At 43.0% G+C, this 19,355-nt stretch overlaps 1 protein-coding gene across 10 annotated transcripts in view; it reads left to right on the top strand.

The window, feature by feature from the left end:
* The window catches only part of LOC308404971 (CUB and sushi domain-containing protein 3-like), a 251,895-nt gene that overhangs the window by 60,080 nt on the left and 172,460 nt on the right, over window positions 1-19,355 (top strand). For all 10 annotated transcript variants that reach the window (XR_013973240.1, XM_080895307.1, XM_080895306.1 and 7 more), the window contains one exon: window positions 18,141-18,335. Coding sequence is in view for 8 of the 10 variants with exons in the window: in XM_080895307.1 (XP_080751433.1) it covers window positions 18,141-18,335 (195 nt within the window). In the remaining 2 variants the exon portion in view is untranslated. The remainder of the gene's footprint in view (window positions 1-18,140; window positions 18,336-19,355) is intronic.

Below are 19,355 nucleotides of genomic sequence, written 5' to 3'. Positions count from 1 at the left end.
AACTGAAATATATCCCAGAAAATGATGTTAAAAAAAAACCTACAGGATGGAATAGCTCATTACAGTGGTTAATGACAACTTACAGTTTATCTTTATCAAAAAAAGTCCTTCCAGGTATCCTCAGAATATAATAATCAGACTCTGTCATTGAGAAGAAGTGGGTAGACCTTGTAATTTCTAGTGCGTGGCTTCTTGATTGATATTTACCGTAATTGTCGGGCTACAAGCCGCTACTTTTTGCACAAGCTTTGAACCCTGCGCCTTTTAGTCAGGTGTGGCTTTTCTATGGATTGTCCATGATTTTTGTCATATCATAAGACGATTTGTTTTGTTTGTTCCGCTGTTGTACGGCACTACGTTGCCTGGCGGAAGGGCATGTGATCAGACACACACTATCGGGGTTCAAGAGTGGTATGTTGGTCACATGTTCATCCGCCAGGCAACATAGTGCCGTACAAGTAGCGCCATCTCTTTCCTGACAATTCCCTTTGTGCATATTCTCTTACATATGATAAGTCATTATTGAAACACCTGCGGCTTTTAGTCAGGTGCGGCTAATGTATGTACAAAACAGGATTTTCCCCTGAGTTTAGCTTGTGCGGCTAATATTCAGGTGCGCTTTGTAGTCCGGGAAATACGGTAGCTTTAAGAAGGGGATAATGGCAACAAAGTGTTTAAAATATGCATATCCCTAGTTCCAAAAAGGTTGTAAGGCTGTGTAAAATTCTAATAAAAATAGAATGCAATGATTTCCAAAAAAACCCATCTTTTGTTCACAAAAAACAAATAAAAGAAAGACATTTTAAGAATAAAATGGCTCATTTTGAAATTGTTGGCAGAAACATGTCTCAAAAAATGTCTGAAAGAAGTTGGTAAGCAGCCATGTTTATCCGTCTTCTTTTAACAACACTCCATAAACATCTGGCAACTGAGAATGGCTGCTGTGTGATAGGTTTGTAGCTTGAACCCATCTGCTGGAACGTTGAAGACAATATAATTACACTGCAAGCAAGACGCAAGTAGGCAAACTTCTTCATGGTACTCGTGCACGGGAGAGACTGGACAGAGCGCCGTCCCTTCGCTTGACCCCAGTAGCTCTCGTCCGTTCTCCCATACACTGTCCTTTTATTGAGGTTACATGAATATGCATAGGTTCATTAACATACGACGTCTACATACAAACAGAGTACCTTGCCTGTGTGTGTGTGTGTGTGTGTGTGTGTGTGTGTGTGTGTGTGTGTGTGTGTGTGTGTGTGTGTGTGTGTGTGTGTGTGTGTGTGTACTGCTGATCAAAGGGTCAAACATCCTTGGTCAGGAAGAGGGTAGCCTCCCCCTCACCCTAGATGGTTCATCCTAGATAACACGGTGAGGAAATCCTGCAGTTCATCTAAACAAAGAGCACTTAGACTAGAACAGACGCAACTACGTTAATCCTACCATAAAACAATAAGACACGGTATGACCTCTCATGCTCCCAAAGTGCTGTCTAATACACACAAAGTTTGCAGACTATCAAGGATCAAAACCTCTACCAATCTACAACTAATTACAAAACTCTAAGCATATATAAGTAAATATTTCTAAGCATAAATGACAATCAACAATACAAATCTAACATTTCCCCCCTTTTTGACCTTTATGCTTGAAAAGTTCCCAGGTATGAATACCTCATGTCTGACAGTTTCAATGCAAACCTTTTTATACTCAGCATATGTCAAATCACCCTAAATTACTGAAAGGGTACACAGTTTAACAAATGTATTAGCAGTTATCCCATTCCTCATTGATCTCATCTCATGGCAAACTGCATCCCACAAACAAAGAAATTGTTAATTTAATAGTGAAAATAAGAAGATAACATTTCCAAAAACATCTCAGCTTGGTGGTGCTTCCTCCAGGTGTGCACATCACATGTCTCTCTGCAGAGTGGTTTGAGTTCTGCAGGGCGACATGAATGTCTCTTCTAGTTGTTTCGTTGTCCATAGGACCAGAGTCCAAATGTATGTAGAATAAACATTCAAACATACCAGTTGGTTTTGTTGTTTGTCAACATGGGTCTCAGCTATTTCCAAAGCTGCAGACCTCTCAGCACTCTAGTTTTATGGCCTCTTACCAGCCCCCATCACCTGACTTCAGACCTTCGTCTTGTGAGGGGGATATTTATGACTCCTTAATTGTCCACGCTCTGCAGAAAAGCTCTCTGTGGAAAGGGTGCTGGGTTCCGTCATCTTACTGCTGTTATGATCCCAGCAGCCTTCAGAGTGTCATCGTATGCACAGTACAGTGGCACAGCATTAGGTGATGTTCATAGGAAACTGCTGTCATCACCACCATAGCTTCTGGTTCCTGTGCTTTCACAGAATCATGATGTCATCCTCGAACTCCTTCTGCGCTGTCGATGGAGCTTGGCACGCTCCCCTCATCCCACGAGTTTTCATGTTCCAACGCTGCTGAAGGTTTAAGGCAGAGCACGTCGTACACCTTAGTTGTCTTCCTCAGCGTCAATATTGAATCTTTCATTTTATTTAAAATCTCCTGGAAGCTCAGTAGCACAGCCCTCTGTGTGATGTCTGCTGTGCTGAAGATGATCTCTGATCCTCCTGAAGCCTCTCTCCTGGCCTCAGCTCCCATCTTGTGGACGATCCTCTCCTCTATTTTGCAGGCAGTTTCATGGTCCTTGCTGTGGCTCCAAGGTCTGATCTCATGATGGGCCCCAACCAGCTTGACCTTTGACCTCAACCACTGCCTGGCTGTCAGCTATGCCTGGAATGGTTCACGCTTCTCACTGGGCCTCTGAAGATTTCTCAGGAGATTACTGCTGCACCTGTATTTCCTTGCTAAGAAGAAAAACTTCTATTTGGAGAGCATGTCAACAATCATCAAACCACATTCTTTAGTTCAGTGAACTTCACTTATAGGCCATCAAAGCCTCATCTGAACATGGATGCACCACTTGCATAGGTTTAATATTTGTAAATAAAACGGCTAATCACACAAATCACTGCAACAATAATAGTAAACATTGTTTAATGTTAATCCTGGACCCCACCTCTTGACGCATGGACACTTCTCATGCGTCAACTCACCAAACCTGGATCCCTGTCTTAAAAACTGGCTCCACCAGGAGCCTGCATACACAAAATCTGGAATAAAATCAAACTTCACACGTATAAACAATTATATCAAAAAAAGTAATACGCATTCAGCACGGGCGAGACAAGTGTCATGTGCAGGTTTTCTCAAATCATTAAATCACTATCATTACCATAATTCGCCTCAAACATGGATCATCCCATGTGCTCTGTTAACATTAATGTAATCAGTGACTTCTCTTAAGCAAAGTCACTCCACTCATATATTATTATTATGGGTTCAAAAGTGGCCAGCAAATGAGCCCATAATAAACTATTCCATAAACACCGTAATCTCTTATTTGTTTTACTCATGTCACTTGTCCGCTTCAGCTGAATCTACTACAGCATTCTCAAAGAAACAAACATTAGCAATACACATTGACTGTGGTCAGACGGAGGTCAGACACAGGTCAACAGGTTCCAGAGGTGCCATAAAAACACCATAAAGTTAGCTAACCCTAGCCGTGGAAAGAATGTCATTCACATATAAACCCAGAAATCCTGTAGTGGGAAAGAACATCAACCAGTTGTCCTGGTATAAATCGCATCATCAATTCACATGAAGAACTGGCATGCTGTAAGAAAAGAAAATGCAAATATTAGCGCTTGCGCAGGCGTATGCATACTTTGTCACAGATATCTCTGTGAGCACACAAGCTAGTGAATGACACACACATAGTAAATTCACAGACACAGAAAATGGCATTTAAAATGTTAAATCATCACGCAACCTCAAGTGTTGCTGTCATCTTTCTGCTTCTGTAAAGGGAAGCACACACAGACTCATCTGCACCTCTGCCAGGCGGGGGTCAACTTCACACAGTCGTGTTACATCAGTAAAGTCTTGTCAGCTTTTGTCAGCTTTTACCAGTCAGTCAGTTTGTTTTCCTTTCACTCACTCATTCATGCATTCATTCTTTCTTTCTTTGCTGATAGTGGAACCTATCGTCGCATTTAGTTTCCACTCTCAGCAAAATGACGTCATTTCAAAAAGAAAAAGAAGAACTTTAGTTTGGATTACATCGCTGAATCCTTTTGGACTGGGACTGTCATTTAATAATTGTCCCAAATAAGTAGCTTTCTCCAGAGTCCATTTAAATGTGGAGAACTCACTTGGCACAATTTTCTCGACGACGTGTAGCATTTTTAATTCCCGACGTGCAGATCTGCTTAAAGAAAAGAAATTCACAAGCAAAAATCAGTGCTTGTTCAAAAATGAAAAATAAAAAATAACAGAGATTATCAAACCAAACTCTCAGTGCACTGTGAAAGTATCAAAATAAAAAGGCCTTGTTAAGTCATGACACAAACTCCTCATCTCAGGAGGGTAAATCATACCATTAGCATGGTTCATCATACCATCATACTAATCGGCAGGCTCGACTTCACAACAAAAGAAAAATCATCAGCTAGATTCACTCCAAATCAACCATCAGCTGCACCACTCACAACATAAGCCTAATGTCTTCTTTAACTTATGAGTTTAATCACCAGGTCTGTGTTCTTCACTCATTTAGGCCACAGATCTATTTTATTCAGTTTTCCTTTTTTTCCTTCATCATAAAACATGTGACATGCTGTCATGCACTTCACAAAAGAAGTTTGTTCAGACGTATTCAGAGTTGTGTATCTAAATACAGGATTCACTCGCACATCAAAGCAGGAAACTCAGTGTTTTGGAGTCTCCACTCAACACACAACAACTCCAACACATCTCATTCACTCATACTAGAATTCAGTCACCTTTCATTAATCTAAAACCAATCAACTAATTTGCATATCAGCTATTAACCCACTAAGTTGACAGGACGACAGAAAAGCATGTTCAAAATAGTATCACAAAAGACAATTTCCCTCATACAGTAAATTACATGTGCTGCCTCAATCAAGCAGGAAGCTTCTCCCAATTTACCATTTTAACAACTAAATTTATTGTCTGATCACTGGTTGGTCAAACCAGGATCTTTTTTCCCACAAAAGTTAAACTGTTGTCCTGCAACTTGGAGAGTCAATTTTTTGCATTGGATAAATTCAGTATTTAATAACAAGTGTCTGCTAAATTGACACTATTTTAACACTGATGAAAGATAACAAGCTAATTTTCATTACATGTGTTTGTGTTATTAGGCAGGTCTAATGCATGTCTGTGGAGCTGCATCTCCAGCAGAGCATGTTCTTAAAGCTGCCTTTCCTACACACTTCTCTGCTATTATTTAATCATTTCTTAACTAATGTGCTATGAGTCTTCATGAGTCATTTTGTGTTTGGAATTGTTAGTAGGGTTAATGCATGTTCTGCTTGTGTGTGTGTGATTTTGTATATGTTTCTATTTTCGCAATGTTTCAGACTCCGTCTCAATTTTCCAACTTAAGCAGTCAGTTTTCTTTTCCCCAGGTTTGCTAACCCAAATTTTGATTTCCCACATTAAAAATAAAATTTGTGTTCTCACCACTCTCATTCTATTGTCCTCTGATGCGGTTGACTTCGTGCTAGTGGCTGAAGTGCTGCTGCTGCTGCCTTCCTGGGCGACTTCTTAGCAGCTGCTGCCGGTTTCTTGGCTTTGGCCGCGGCGGGCGTCTTAGCTTTGGTCTCAGTAACCCTGTTCATCTTGAAGGATCTGGAGGCCCCGGTGCCCTTGGTCTGCACCAGAGTGCCCTTCGCCACCAAACTCTTGATGGCGGTCTTGACACGGGCCTTGTTCTTGTCCACATCGTAGCCTCCGGCAGCCAGAGCCTTCTTGAGAGCGGCCACGGCTTTCACAATCAGCTCGCCCACGCTGAGGCCGACCTTCTTGGGCTTGGAAGTCATCGTCTTCTTCTTCTTGGCCTGAACCTCGGCGCAGGGCGTGTTTATGATGGAGCCTTTCCCACCACAGCGCTGGCACGTTGAACGCATCATGAAGGGTCCATTTCTTTCATGTCGCTAGCCGCATGTGGCTTGCCCGAGTCACTCAGTCCTTTTTGAGCATTTCAACATGCTGCCGCCGCAGACCCTGGCCTCAGATCCAGCAAGTTTAGCGCGCTGATCTCCAAAAAAGTCCCGAAAGCCAGAAAGACGTCAAATAAGTGTCTCGTGCTGAGCGCTCGAACAAAAACTCCTCTTCACGCCGCCATCTTGCTCGCCCCTCCGTGAAATTCAACCAATCAGACAGGAAGATGGGTTTGCTTTCTTCTTCTGCTGCTGTTTATCCACATTACTGCTGCTTGTTGGGACTTTTTTGCTCAGGACTTGATGCTGTCTCTTTATCATGTTATTGCTTTGGAGCTGCATTCCTTGTCTTCAGGGAGGGGTGAGAGCTTGCTTGCTTGTGAGGTTGAGAGACACATGGCGCTGTAAATAAGTCAGCCAGAAACTTGGCCTGCATGTTTCCAATGATGTTAAAATATAACTTTCTTCCGACTGCTGCATGTGGAAAATTGATTCAGGTCTGCTTTTCACCTGAAAGTGACAAACTAAAACATTTTCATTATTATCATCACTGCTTAATCAACACATATCTCTCTCTCTCTCTCTCGCTCTGTGTTTTTGTGAACAATCCTTTCTTAAAAGCAGAAAACGAAATTATAGTTGTTTTTTTGGTTGATCAACACAAAACCTTTTTCCTATGATTATTTTTCTTTTTCACTCTTTTTTTTCTTTTTTTTTCCGTTACAATAGCTGGTGACCTGCAGAATCACCGCTCTCACTCACAATCAAAGGCAATTACTTTTACACAGCGCACAAAAACACTGTGATGTCAGACACATTCACACTCACTTTTTCATCTGCATAAATAAATCATATGGCTGGAGATATGTGCCATGGTGATCCATAAGCATGATCACCAGTTTATTTAATTATTTTTAATCCAACAAAACAAATAAACAAAAACATGATGCTGATGTTATGAACACTCCACACACAAGAGTCAAGATTCAGGAAAACTGCCCATGGAAACGCTGCACACTCCAGTTATCACAGTTATCATAGCGCCGTTTCCCTCTCTTAGAGTAGTTCTCAGACAGCTCTCGATCTGATAATGTGTAGCCTGCTCATCAGCTCAGAAGAAAAAAAAAACTGCAACGCAACATCACACAGTAGTTGCTCTGCCCACAGCGGCAAAGTCTTACACTTTCATATTCAACTCAGCTTCTCCATCATGTACTTTTAGATGTTTCATACAGGGTTCAGCATATTAGTTGTTTTCACAGGTGTGCTCTACATCTCAACAATGGTTCATAATAAGACGACAGTCTTCCACACAGGTCAAGTGCCTCTATGCACTTCATTAGTTTAAATATTTATCTATATCACTTCACCTCACATGTCATCGTACTGAATTTAAGCAACCACAAGCGTAATGTAGATGACTTTTAACAACTATCCACCTCAATTACGTCTATGGTCTGGCACACAGGCTGAAGAGTTAACGTTTTGTGTCAGCAAGGGGTGGGGGGACAGCCACCCACCAGAGCATAGCTGCTGATGTGGGCTGGCCTTCTCCACACGCTCTTCAAGGCTGGTGTGTTTTCTGAAAACTTCTAACATTTTAATCTCTTCCATTTTTAAGCCTGCGATTAACCGCACGGCTCAGGTCCGCGTGAAACCCGCGTGACCGCGCTCGCGTGAACCCGCGCAGCTGTGGAGCCGTCGCTCCCTCTCTTTTTTACATAAATACTTTGTGCTGCCAGGAGCAAAGTCCAGCACAAACGTCTGTCTCCCTCCGACTCACTCTTGGTTGCTTAGAAACCCATGATAACAACAACAGTCGGTGTCACAGACCACATGTTCTGCTCCGCACACACCCACACAACAACAACAACGACGACGACGACAACAAAAACAACACAAAATAGGCCTATCGTCCAGCACAGTCTGGACCCCGCGGAACTTCTCAACGCCCCACAAAGTGGCGGAGAACTCACCTCTAGCCACACAAAGTAGCGAGGAACCTCTTGCTCCACAAAGTAGCAAGGAACCCGGGTATCGCTCCACAAAGTAGCGAACTTCTCAACGCCTCACACAGTGGCGGAGACTGCACAACCACACGGTTATAGAGTCGGGCTCTTCTCAACGCCTCACACAGTGGCGGAGACTGCACAACCACACGGTTATAGAGTCGGGCTCTTCTCAACGCCTCACACAGTGGCGGAGACTGCACAACCACACGGTTATAGAGTCGGGCTCTTCTCAACGCCTCACACAGTGGCGGAGACTGCACAACGACACGGTTATAGAGTCGGCCTCTTTAAACTTACTTGGCATTGCTTAGAGTGTAATATCAGCCCGAATCCCGCCGACCGTCATTCATCGAGGAGAAAAGACAGACCGCGAATCCACAGGAACTTCCTGGCTGACGTCAGTCTTTCAGCGTGCCTCTCCTCCCCTCGGTGAATGCGATTCCAGGGCTCCGGCATCGAAGGACCAATTAATGATAGGTTTGTAGCTTGAACCCATCTGCTGGAACGTTGAAGACAATATAATTACACTGCAAGCAAGACGCAAGTAGGCAAACTTCTTCATGGTACTCGTGCACGGGAGAGACTGGACAGAGCGCCGTCCCTTCGCTTGACCCCAGTAGCTCTCGTCCGTTCTCCCATACACTGTCCTTTTATTGAGGTTACATGAATATGCATAGGTTCATTAACATACGACGTCTACATACAAACAAAGAGTACCTTGCCTGTGTGTGTGTGTGTGTGTGTGTGTGTGTGTGTGTGTGTGTGTGTGTGTGTGTGTGTGTGTGTGTGTGTGTGTGCTGCTGATCAAAGGGTCAAACATCCTTGGTCAGGAAGAGGGTAGCCTCCCCCTCACCCTAGATGGGTCATCCTAGATAACACGGTGAGGAAATCCTGCAGTTCATCTAAACAAAGAGCACTTAGACTAGAACAGACGCAACTACGTTAATCCTACCATAAAACAATAAGACACGGTATGACCTCTCATGCTCCCAAAGTGCTGTCTAATACACACAAAGTTTGCAGACTATCAAGGATCAAAACCTCTACCAATCTACAACTAATTACAAAACTCTAAGCATATATAAGTAAATATTTCTAAGCATAAATGACAATCAACAATACAAATCTAACACTGTGTTTTTGGGAGACGAATATTATCTCATTCTTGCCTCATACAGAATTCTAATTGACCAACATTTTTGGGTGTTCTTTGCCATAGTTTTCGTTTCATGATACACCAAATGTTTTCAGATAGTGAAAGCTCTGGAAGGCAGGCAGCTGGTTTAGCACCCAGACTCTTCTACTGTAAAGCCAAATTGTTGTAATAGGTGCAGTAAGATGTTTATAATCGTCTTGCTGAAATATGTAGGCCATTCCCTGAAAAAGACATCATCTGGATGGGAGCATATGTTGCCCTATAACATGTATATACTTTTATGGGGCCTTTGCTAGATGTATAAGCTGCCAATTCCATAGGCACCAATGCACCCCCATACCATCAGAGATGCAGGCTTTCAAACTGAGTGCTGATAATGAGCAGTTAACAAGATTTCCCTTCTCCTCTTTAGTCTGGAGGATGTAATGTCTGCGTTTTCAAAAAAAGAATTTCAAATTTCATTTTGTGGGGCCACAGAACAGTTTTCCACTTCCTCACAGTGCATTTTCAATGAGCTTTGGCCCAGAAAGACAGCAGTGTTTCTTTATCATATTTACATATGGCTTCTTCTTTGCATGTCAGAGCTTTAACCTGCATTTGTGGATTGAACTGTGTTCACAGAAAATGGTTTCTAAAAGTGTTCCTGAGCCCATGCAGTGATTTTCATGACAGTAGCATGCCAGTTTTTAATGTAGTGCTGCCTGAGGGTTTGACGATGAGGGGGCATTCAATATTGATTTTTTAGCCTTGTGCCTTGCACACAGAGATTTCTGCAGATTCTCAGAATCTTTTGATATTATGTACTGTGGATGATGAGCTGTTCACAGTCTTTGCAATTTGCATTAAGTCACATTACTTTGAAATTGTAACATAATTTACGGACTGTTTTTTGGGGGGGCTAAACCTCTGTATATCTTTACATCTGACTAACTCTGCCTGTCTAAGATGCTCCTTTATATGGAATCAGGTTACAAACCTCTTGCCAATTAGTTCCAGAGGTTCAGCCCAATGTTTCCATCCAGGACATAAAAAAGAAAAAAAGAAAAATCATTTGTTATTCAAGTTCAGTGCCTTAGATCACTCACTGTGAGATTATTTGAAGGGTACAACATTTAAATTCTGAGTTTTAATTTAACTTGGGTTACATTCATAAAAATGACTGTGTAGTAGATATCCCATTAACACAGCACTCAAAATGTAGGAGTTCAGAAGTAACTGATAGCTACATGTCATATTTAATGTTATGTGAGAATCTTTTTCTTCTTTTACTATAGCCACCTTTATCTCACGGTGGAGTCTTACTGCGTTTAGATTGGTCTAATGTATCTTAGTCAGAGTGAGATCAAGTGATTAAAGAAGAATATTCACACAGAGGATCTGTTTGATTTGCAGATATGTTTATGGCTCATGTTCAGCTGAATATTAAAAACTGTCCACAGCTGAATATTAGCATGATCCCAACACTCTGGTGGCAGCACCCATATGAAAAAGATAATTAAAAATGATGATTTATACTGGAGTTTTTGCATTAGTTAAGGCTGTTTTTGTAAAAGATTGTGGTCATAAAAATAATTTGATAAACATGCAATATTTGTCTATGAAAGGTTAATCACCTAACAAAATGTGCAAGGAAAAACAGGAAAGCCAATAAACTCTGATCTTTACAAAGACACCATGCCTACAATAACTTATTTTCTTTTACCGTAATGTTTAACAACACTGTTATTTCACAGAGAAGCTGGTCTGATATCAAGCATATACAAAGTACACCAGCAATATATAGCAGTAGCTATGCACAGCCATCATTAGAGCCAGATTTTCAACATATCTTGCAGATAAAGCACTGACAGCTGACACAGTTAGTATTCACAGGCAAAGCAAGGGAATCAACTAATTAACTAACAACTAATAATCAGCTAATGTGCATTTAGTACTGCTGTTTGGAGGCAGTGCATGAAAAAGTATGTGTTACTTGTTGTTGCACTCATGCATAGTGCCTGACAATTAGAAAAACAAAATTATAAAAAATATGCCACTGGTGTAGTAGTTCTCTTTCATAGCATTTGTTTCGTGTCTCACTATGGGAACGCCTCCTGCGTGACCTCATCAGAAGCTCAAATACCATTACGCCAGCCCTTACAGGCTGGCTAGGTGACGCCCATGTCAGGAGGGGCCAGTGCCTCCCTATATAATAGGCTGACATAGCATCCGATGTCATTCAAAAACCTCTTCTCGCTTCTCACAGAAGCCTGTAGACAACTGTGCTATTGGGTGTTAAAGCTCAACTGTCCACAGACTCGAGTGAACAACTCAGTCGCTGGGCGCTTTGTTCCCAGCTTTTCAGTTGTCCACTAGCATACAAGCAGTAGTAATACTGTTCTGTAGCTAGTGCTGGTGCCAAGTTGCAAGTAGCAATACCCTTTGACGCTAGCGGTTTTACACATTAGGTAGCAATACCTGTAGAAAAGTAGCAACACTTTTCACCCCACGTTATCGAGGAATAGCAATATTCTCCGCACTCAGTGTCAGTCTCGTTAACGTGTGCAACCCTCTAGCTAACCATGGCTACGACTGCCAACGAAGTTGCAAAACTCTGTCCTTGCGGAAGAAGATTTCTGCCTGGGATACACACCCCGTGTGTGCGGCATGCCTGGGTTTATCTCACGCTCAGGCTGCCTTGACGCCCGCACAAGACTGTATCCACTGCGCGGCTTTCCCACGCAAGCTACTCCACCGCAGGCTAGCTCGCCAGACTAACCTGTTGGGTGGCGACCCTTTGCTGTGGGAGGCTGCTGCGGCGCAAGGAGAAACTGAGATGCCCGATGATTTGGCCGCAACGCCAGGGCCGAGCTGGGCAGAGGCAGACCCTCAGCCCATCGCGGCCGCTTTCCTGTCGCTGGAGGCACACGGAGATCGTGAGTTTTTCCCCGATGCTGGAGTCACCTGGGGAGGAGATGCCAACGAGGACGGAGATGAGTCGGCTAACTCGGAGCTCCTGCTGTCTGACAACGGCGAGGAGGAAGATTCCACCTCCCTGGCTAGCATCAGCTGGGCTGCAAAGCCCTCGGCTACCGGCGAGCTTGAAAAACCGACATCGCCATCTCCCCTGGATCTCGACATGCAAGCGTGCGGCTGCTAGCCTCAACATCCCGTGGCCCGCCATACAAACAGAGGTTGTAAAGTCTCATTTTGACGGAAAGAAATTGCCGAAGGCGAAAAAGATGGGGAAGCATGTGTTGCCTGTTTTCCCGGAGCTACTCGATGAGATAGCGGTGACGTGGAAAGCAAAACCTTACAGTGAGAAACACCCCATTGTGGGGAGCTCCCTGCTGGATTGTGAGGCGATGGAGTCTATCAACCTCCGCCATCTTCACCCGAAGACGTCTCTGCCCTCATTGGCCCCATCTCTCCCCTCCAAAGCAGACCGCTTCCAGTCTTACAGCCTTACAGATAAGTGCTACAAAACAACGCCTCCTCTATGCTAATGGCTTGAGCTAGAAGAGGACATGACAACTAAACCAGATACTACAGTGTGGGAAGAAATCTGCGTTATAACTGACCATGTCCTCCGCCTCCACAACTGGGAGAGCCATGGGCCTCATGGTTCTTCAGGAGCAACCACGCTGGCTCAGGCTCACCAACCTGACGACCAAGGAGAAAGAGGAACTCCTCGACACCCCTGTCGTCCCTCAAGGTCTCTTCAATGCGGCTGTTACAGCCATTCAGAAGAGATGTGAGGAGAAAAAGAGAGATGATGAGGCTCTGAAACTCTGCCTGCCGAGGAGGGCCCAGCACGCCACACTAGCAGCACCGCGCCAGTCATTCGCGTAGGCAGCGTCTTGCCCCGTCCCCGCTTTAGGGTTCCCAAAGTGCCTAAGACGCAGGCAGCCCCCCAGGCTGCCGGGGCGCCTAAGAATCCATGGACTCGGAAACAGTCTCCCCAGGCCAGACCTCAAGTGGCCCCTCCTCCTCCCCCCGCTGTCGCGATCGTGAGGAGGAAGAAGCGGCCGGCCTGACAGCCTCTCCTCTAGGCGGGAGCAAACCCAGTTTCCCCCCTTCATGGGCCGCCCTGCCGCCTCCCAGCTCCGTTCCAGAGCAAGTTCAACGGGACATGTTCCACACGGAGTGCTTAACTCAGGCCGGCGTTCCTGTCACCGGACCCGCCAGAGGGAAAGAGAGCCAAAGTTCGCAGTGTTGTTTCACAAGCACTTGTTTCGTGCATTCTGTATTAAAAAAGCCCCGACACGCGCATCTAGGCAGTTTGCCGAGGGCGCTGTTGAGTGTTGCAAAACACATGAAAAAAACGGAGCAACGTCTGCCATAACGCAGCCCGTGGAGACTCGCGTTTCCACGGCTGTGATGATGCAGATGAGCCCGTGACCTCGTTCGCCTATGACAGAGGTGATGGGACACCGAAATGGCGTATGTTTCGCGCTGCGACCACAAGGGGGTGGCAAAACGCCATCTTCGGTGGAGTGGCCAGTGAGGCCGAAGGTTGTCGGCACATGTTCCCCTATAGAACTGCCGGCCTTTTGCCCACCGCCTTTCTCCTCAGAGGAGCAACAGCGGCTGCATACCTTGTGTCCAGTCTGTGCTCTGCGCATTTAAATGGACCGAAACCAGAGTGTCAGACAAAGTGACCAGCTGTTCGTGTCCTGGGCTAAACCACATATGGGAAAGCCTGTGTCTAAACAGCGCCTCTCCCAATGGATAGTAGGAGCAATTGCCCTGGCCTATACTAGCAGGGGCCTTCAGCCCCCTGCTGGCTTGCGTGCGCATTCCACTAGAGGTCTGGCAACCTCATGGGCTCTCTTTAGGGGACTTTCTATTCAGGAGGTGTGTGCAGCTGCATGCTGGACCTCACCTAATACATTTGCTAGGTTTTACAGGTTAGATGTGACGGCACCTAACCTAGCGCATTCAGTCCTCAGTGCAGGCTCTTCCCGGGTGGGGGCTTCTCCCCTGTGAAGTGCTGTTGGGGTCAGTTGTCATCTTAACAGGCATGTCTGGCAATCCGGGAGTCAGTATTTCTCCCATAGTGAGACACGAAACGAATGCTATGAAAGAGAACTTAAGGTTATGTATATAACCCCGGTTCTCTGAGTAGCATGAGTGAGTGTCTCACCAGACCGCCCTCCTTGCTATGGAAGCGAGGAAGAGGTGGGCTTGTTTTGAATGACATCTGAGGCTATGTCAACCTATTATATAGGGAGGCACTGGCCCCTCCTGACTTGGGCGTCACCTAGCCAGCCTGTAAGGGCTGGCGTAATGGTATAGGGCTTTGGAGTTGACGTCACGCCGCAATGCATTGTGGGAGCGCGGCACCATTTTCGGGGTCTACGAATCAAAACAAACACACTGTGTTGGAACGACGATTACAAGATGCTTAAAAGCAGCTCAAAAGAGAATGGACTGTATAGAGACCGATTTCGTTCAGAGGCGAAGCGGCGGTACCTGCAGAAAATAGCGTGCATAGGAAATGTGGACCCGTATGAAATACGCCATACAAGTCGTCATTCAAACAAAGGTAAGTCAGCTCGAGTACTGCGAGTAAAATGCGTTTGATTTCCCTGCAAACATTCACATTAGTGCAGCATAAATTTATTCATGAGGGGAAATTACAGTGAGAACATGTGGAGGCTGTTAGGTGGATAACATAGTGAGTTCAGTGCATTGATGTGACATTGTCCTGAAGGATTTAGTTATTCTCTATGGTTAAAGAAATTGCAATGATTTATTAATGTTTATTATAAATAATCCTAATTATGCATCTTGCTTCCATATTTGTATCTTGTGTCACTAAAAATACATTTTATTTTAATTTTATACATTGATTAATGACCTGCAGAATCTCCTTATCATATTAAGTGACTCTTAATTGTCACTTTATGCGTTCTCCATCTCTACAGTGATGACATCCTTGCATTACATACTTTAGGTTCATTTTCTGCAGGCAGGTTTCTGACAGAGAACAGGCAGATTTACACTATAACATGTAGATGGACACACAAAGAAATGAAAAATTACATGTATGTGCTAACTTTCTAAACACTTTGTTACATTTATGATAAAGTAGATAAAACACATTTATGTCGGCCTTGGCTCATAGTTCTTGTCTTTAAATGAACTTTGTGTGTGTTTCAGGTACTGCACTCTCAAAGACTGAATGAACCAGCATTGCAGCGATGGGTCACTGTGAGCATCACAGGGAAGGTTGAAGCCGCCCACTGCACCTGTAAGGCCGGAGTCGCGGAGACCTGCACCCACGTCACTGCTCTTCTGTTTAAAGTAGAAGCAACAGTGTTGATCTGTGGCACAAGGACTGTTACAGATGAACCTGCATACTGGGTTTTGCTGGGTAATGTGACCAAGATACAGCCAGAGGTTGGCCATAAGATAGACTTCTCCTCTTCAGCTGCCCAAAAAAAGGCTCTTGATCAAAACATAAACAGACCATCCGTAGTGACAGGTAAAAGGAGCCGTCCTCAAAAAAGAAAAATCCCACCTGCTACTGTGGAGGAGTTGTCACTGCTATAATGCCATAATGTTTTATCTAGGGGTCTAGATTTATGCCTGTAGTGCACTGGTGTGTAAATAATTTGCATTTCCTGAATATGTACTGACTGAGTATCACTGTTCAAAAGTTGAATAAAGAAACAAACTAATTTTTGCTCTTTTTTTTTTTTTTTTTTTTAAATAAAACCACTTTATAGAACATGACATCAGTTACAATGTAAAATCATCTATAGTTTACAAATGACAAAATGTTTACATAAAATCATGACAGTGTTTACATGATATCACCCACTACTAACATTACTTTATTTACTGTATCTTTTGAAAAACATACCGGTATTTATACAGCACAAGACTTAAGAATATTTAACAGGAGCAGGTTTCATTTTCCCCTGGTTTTACTACCACACTGTTCACCAAAACGCAGCAAACCTTCACCATCTTATCCAGAAGGGTCACCTCTTCACCCTCACATGGAAGAAGTAATCTGATTGGCATGGTGGTATGTTTGAAGCAGGTCCCTTGTGTAGTGCTGGAACCCAGTCATGATGTTTCATCCATTTCATAGGCTGGTTTGCTGCAATAATGCCAAATAATTAGCAACTCTAATAAATAGAAGGTAGTTCTGCAAAATCACTCAGTAGGATGTTTGTTATAATTTGCTATGAGCTCAGTGCGCATCAAAAATAAAACTAATAGGCTATAAAGAGTGATATGAACATATTTAGAACTTACCGGAATGAAAATGTCAGGAGCATCAACAGATATTTGGAGATGGAAGAGAACTGGATATCAGCTCGTCTCACAGCTCCTATCCAGGCTAGACGCCTTCGTTTGGTAACATCGATACACGAGCTGCCTCATGTTGCTTCCAGGTTGGGAAAGAATGAAAAGACAAACCCTTTTCAAGCTTATTCTCTTGGGGGTCGTGCGATCGAACATTGCAGCGGACCACACAGCAAGAACGAACCATGACTATGCTTTCGCTCCTTTTTCACTTAGACCCCCAAAATGGCGGATCGGGCCAAAATCCTTTCCACGCCCACCCCCGTGACATCACGCTCCAAAGCCCTATTTGAGCTTCTGATGAGGTCACGCAGGAGGCGTTCCCATAGTGAGACACTCACTCATGCTACCCAGAGAACCGGGGTTATATACATAACCTTAAGTTACAGTCTGCACTGTAGACTGCTGTAGATTTTGCCATGTTGTTAGTGTTTTTCAGAGAACACAACAGGGAAGACGACTGAATTAATGGAGTAATATAGATAAACATGACTTTTCTTTCTGTCAGTCAAGGGCTTTTGTTAATACTTGTCAATACTACGAATTTTAGACGCTAAACTTGATGCTGTGATGATTTCTGTGATAATGAATTTATGAAAATGATGCCTACTAAAAACCAAAGCAGCCATTAAAAAGCATACAGCAAAAAATATTATAGTGTGAAGCTGCAATGCCTTCTTTCATGTCCCAGTTTTTATTGTCTTGCTTTTTCTTTTCTTTTAGATTGTACTAATGTAGTTTTTTTTAATATGCCACTATTTGATTGCCACTTTCAGATATAATCATGTTATTTAATACATTTTCAATGTGAAGTGATAGAGAAGACTGCAGTACTCCCTGGGCAATATATTTTATTCTATTCTCATATGAAATTCACCTCATCAACCAGAAGTAAACATCTGAGTAGCATTTGCATACAAAGTTTGCTGGTATTGGCTTGCTGTTACCAGAGTATGTAGCTTGTTGTGCAACTCCTAATTTTACTTTGAGCCTCTAATGGAATATAAAATAAAAACCTAACACAGTTTTCTCTTTCCACCAACATACACCTGCCAAATGCATCACATTTGTGCAATAGCAATAATACCAAGTGGAATACACTTTTCTGGCATCATTGTATTATACTCAATTGTATATAGCATTTGTATTCTATTTTATTCGATTGTATATAGTATTTTATTTTATTCTATTCTATTGTGTACAGTATCTCATAGATATATTATTCCAGTGTTTTTTCTCTAATTTTTCTATGCAACTTTGCACTGTCCACTGCTGTAACAACACAAATTTCCCACATGTGGGACTAATAAAGGTTATTTTATCTTATCTTATTTCAGAACGAAGCATGCATCTGCAAGTGATGAGATGCTTGCACTTTTGTTTTAGGGACTTTGCATAAGGAAATCACCAGTTTGTTCCACTGTATTCAAGAACAGGGTATAGCAATATCTCCAAATGATAGTACAGTAAAATTATTCACATTTGAGTCTAGGGTGAATTGTCCCTTTAACTGTATTTATTAATGCACATCTAATTAAGGGAACCCTGTGACACCAGCATATTTGTATTCTTACCAATGCTCTTTTTCTTTTTTTTTTCATGTTCCAGAGCTGAGAAGCAGCTCATGTGGAAACCCAGGAGTTCCACCCAAAGGCATACTGAATGGAACTCAGTTCAACGTAGGTGACAAGATCCGTTACCGATGTGTCACAGGTTATGTCCTTGATGGGCATTCGCTCCTCACCTGTGTCACCAATGCAGCTGGCGTGTCAGTGTGGGACTTCCCGGTGCCAATCTGCAGAGGTGAGGATACTTGTTATTTGAAATGAGTTACTAATTGCATGTGAGGTGAAGCTTGTCTTTTTCAAACTTTTTTTTTTCTATCTGGGCAATGTGACTGCGGGATATCATTGGGAATACTTGATTTTATCTACATATTCCCCCAAGAAACTGAAAATAAGTAGGTGATTGGTTTCTTTTGACTCCTCTCATTTGGTTTCCTCGAGTTGCTCAGTGTTAATTGCTTTTTAAAGATTGACAGTTTGATGGCTGTTTTGTCTGGGCCACAGATGTAGCAAAGTCTGGCATAAGTCCTCATTAGCGAAATAAATATATTTGCAATCTGATAGGAGGGAAAAATTTTAATCGTGTAGTGGAAGTTGATTAGAGTCTCCATGGCTCAAAAGGTTAATTAAATATTTATTCCTGTAGAGCAAGTAGCTTGTATATGTTAATACTGTTAGGAGGAGCTGCATATCCACTTGGTTTGTGCAGCTGTATGTGGGCTATATGTTGCTGCTTTGTAGGGACTGTAGTTTTTTTTTTTTACCCATTTATCCATCCATCTATGATTTATGTAGCAAATATGAGCACCCTATAGGCTATGAGGAAGCTTCTCAGTCAGTTGTCTAATCACTTTATACTACATAAATTCTCCAAATTGCAAATAACATGAACCTATTATTTATGAGCGAAGAGCAAAAGCCAAAATCAATTTAAAGCGTTAAGATCTTTTAGAACGAAGAGAAGAAGAAAAAAGCGTATCCGTTACGACTCAGTAGCCTTTCTGACTTTTATCAGAATTTCATGTTTTTTATTCTGTTTCCTTATTAGAAAATTCCCAGTACGTATAAAATAAAAATGTTGCCCGAATTCAGAAAGTTGCTGTACATCTTTAATTTGCCTCACCAAGCTCTTCTGCTCATACACCATCAACATGATGATGCTTTTTTTCTGACAGGTGGTTGATGAATGACTGACTTCTATGCTTCACATTATGCAGTTTACCCCTTTCTGTGAGAGCCGTTCCCAGACTGACATAAA

This window comes from Rhamphochromis sp. 'chilingali', assembly GCF_963969265.1.
Source record: "Rhamphochromis sp. 'chilingali' genome assembly, chromosome: 11".
Taxonomy (NCBI): domain Eukaryota; kingdom Metazoa; phylum Chordata; class Actinopteri; order Cichliformes; family Cichlidae; genus Rhamphochromis; species Rhamphochromis sp. 'chilingali'.
The sequence above is the reverse complement of the archived record's forward strand: the minus strand, read 5'-3'. Positions and strand labels throughout refer to the sequence as shown.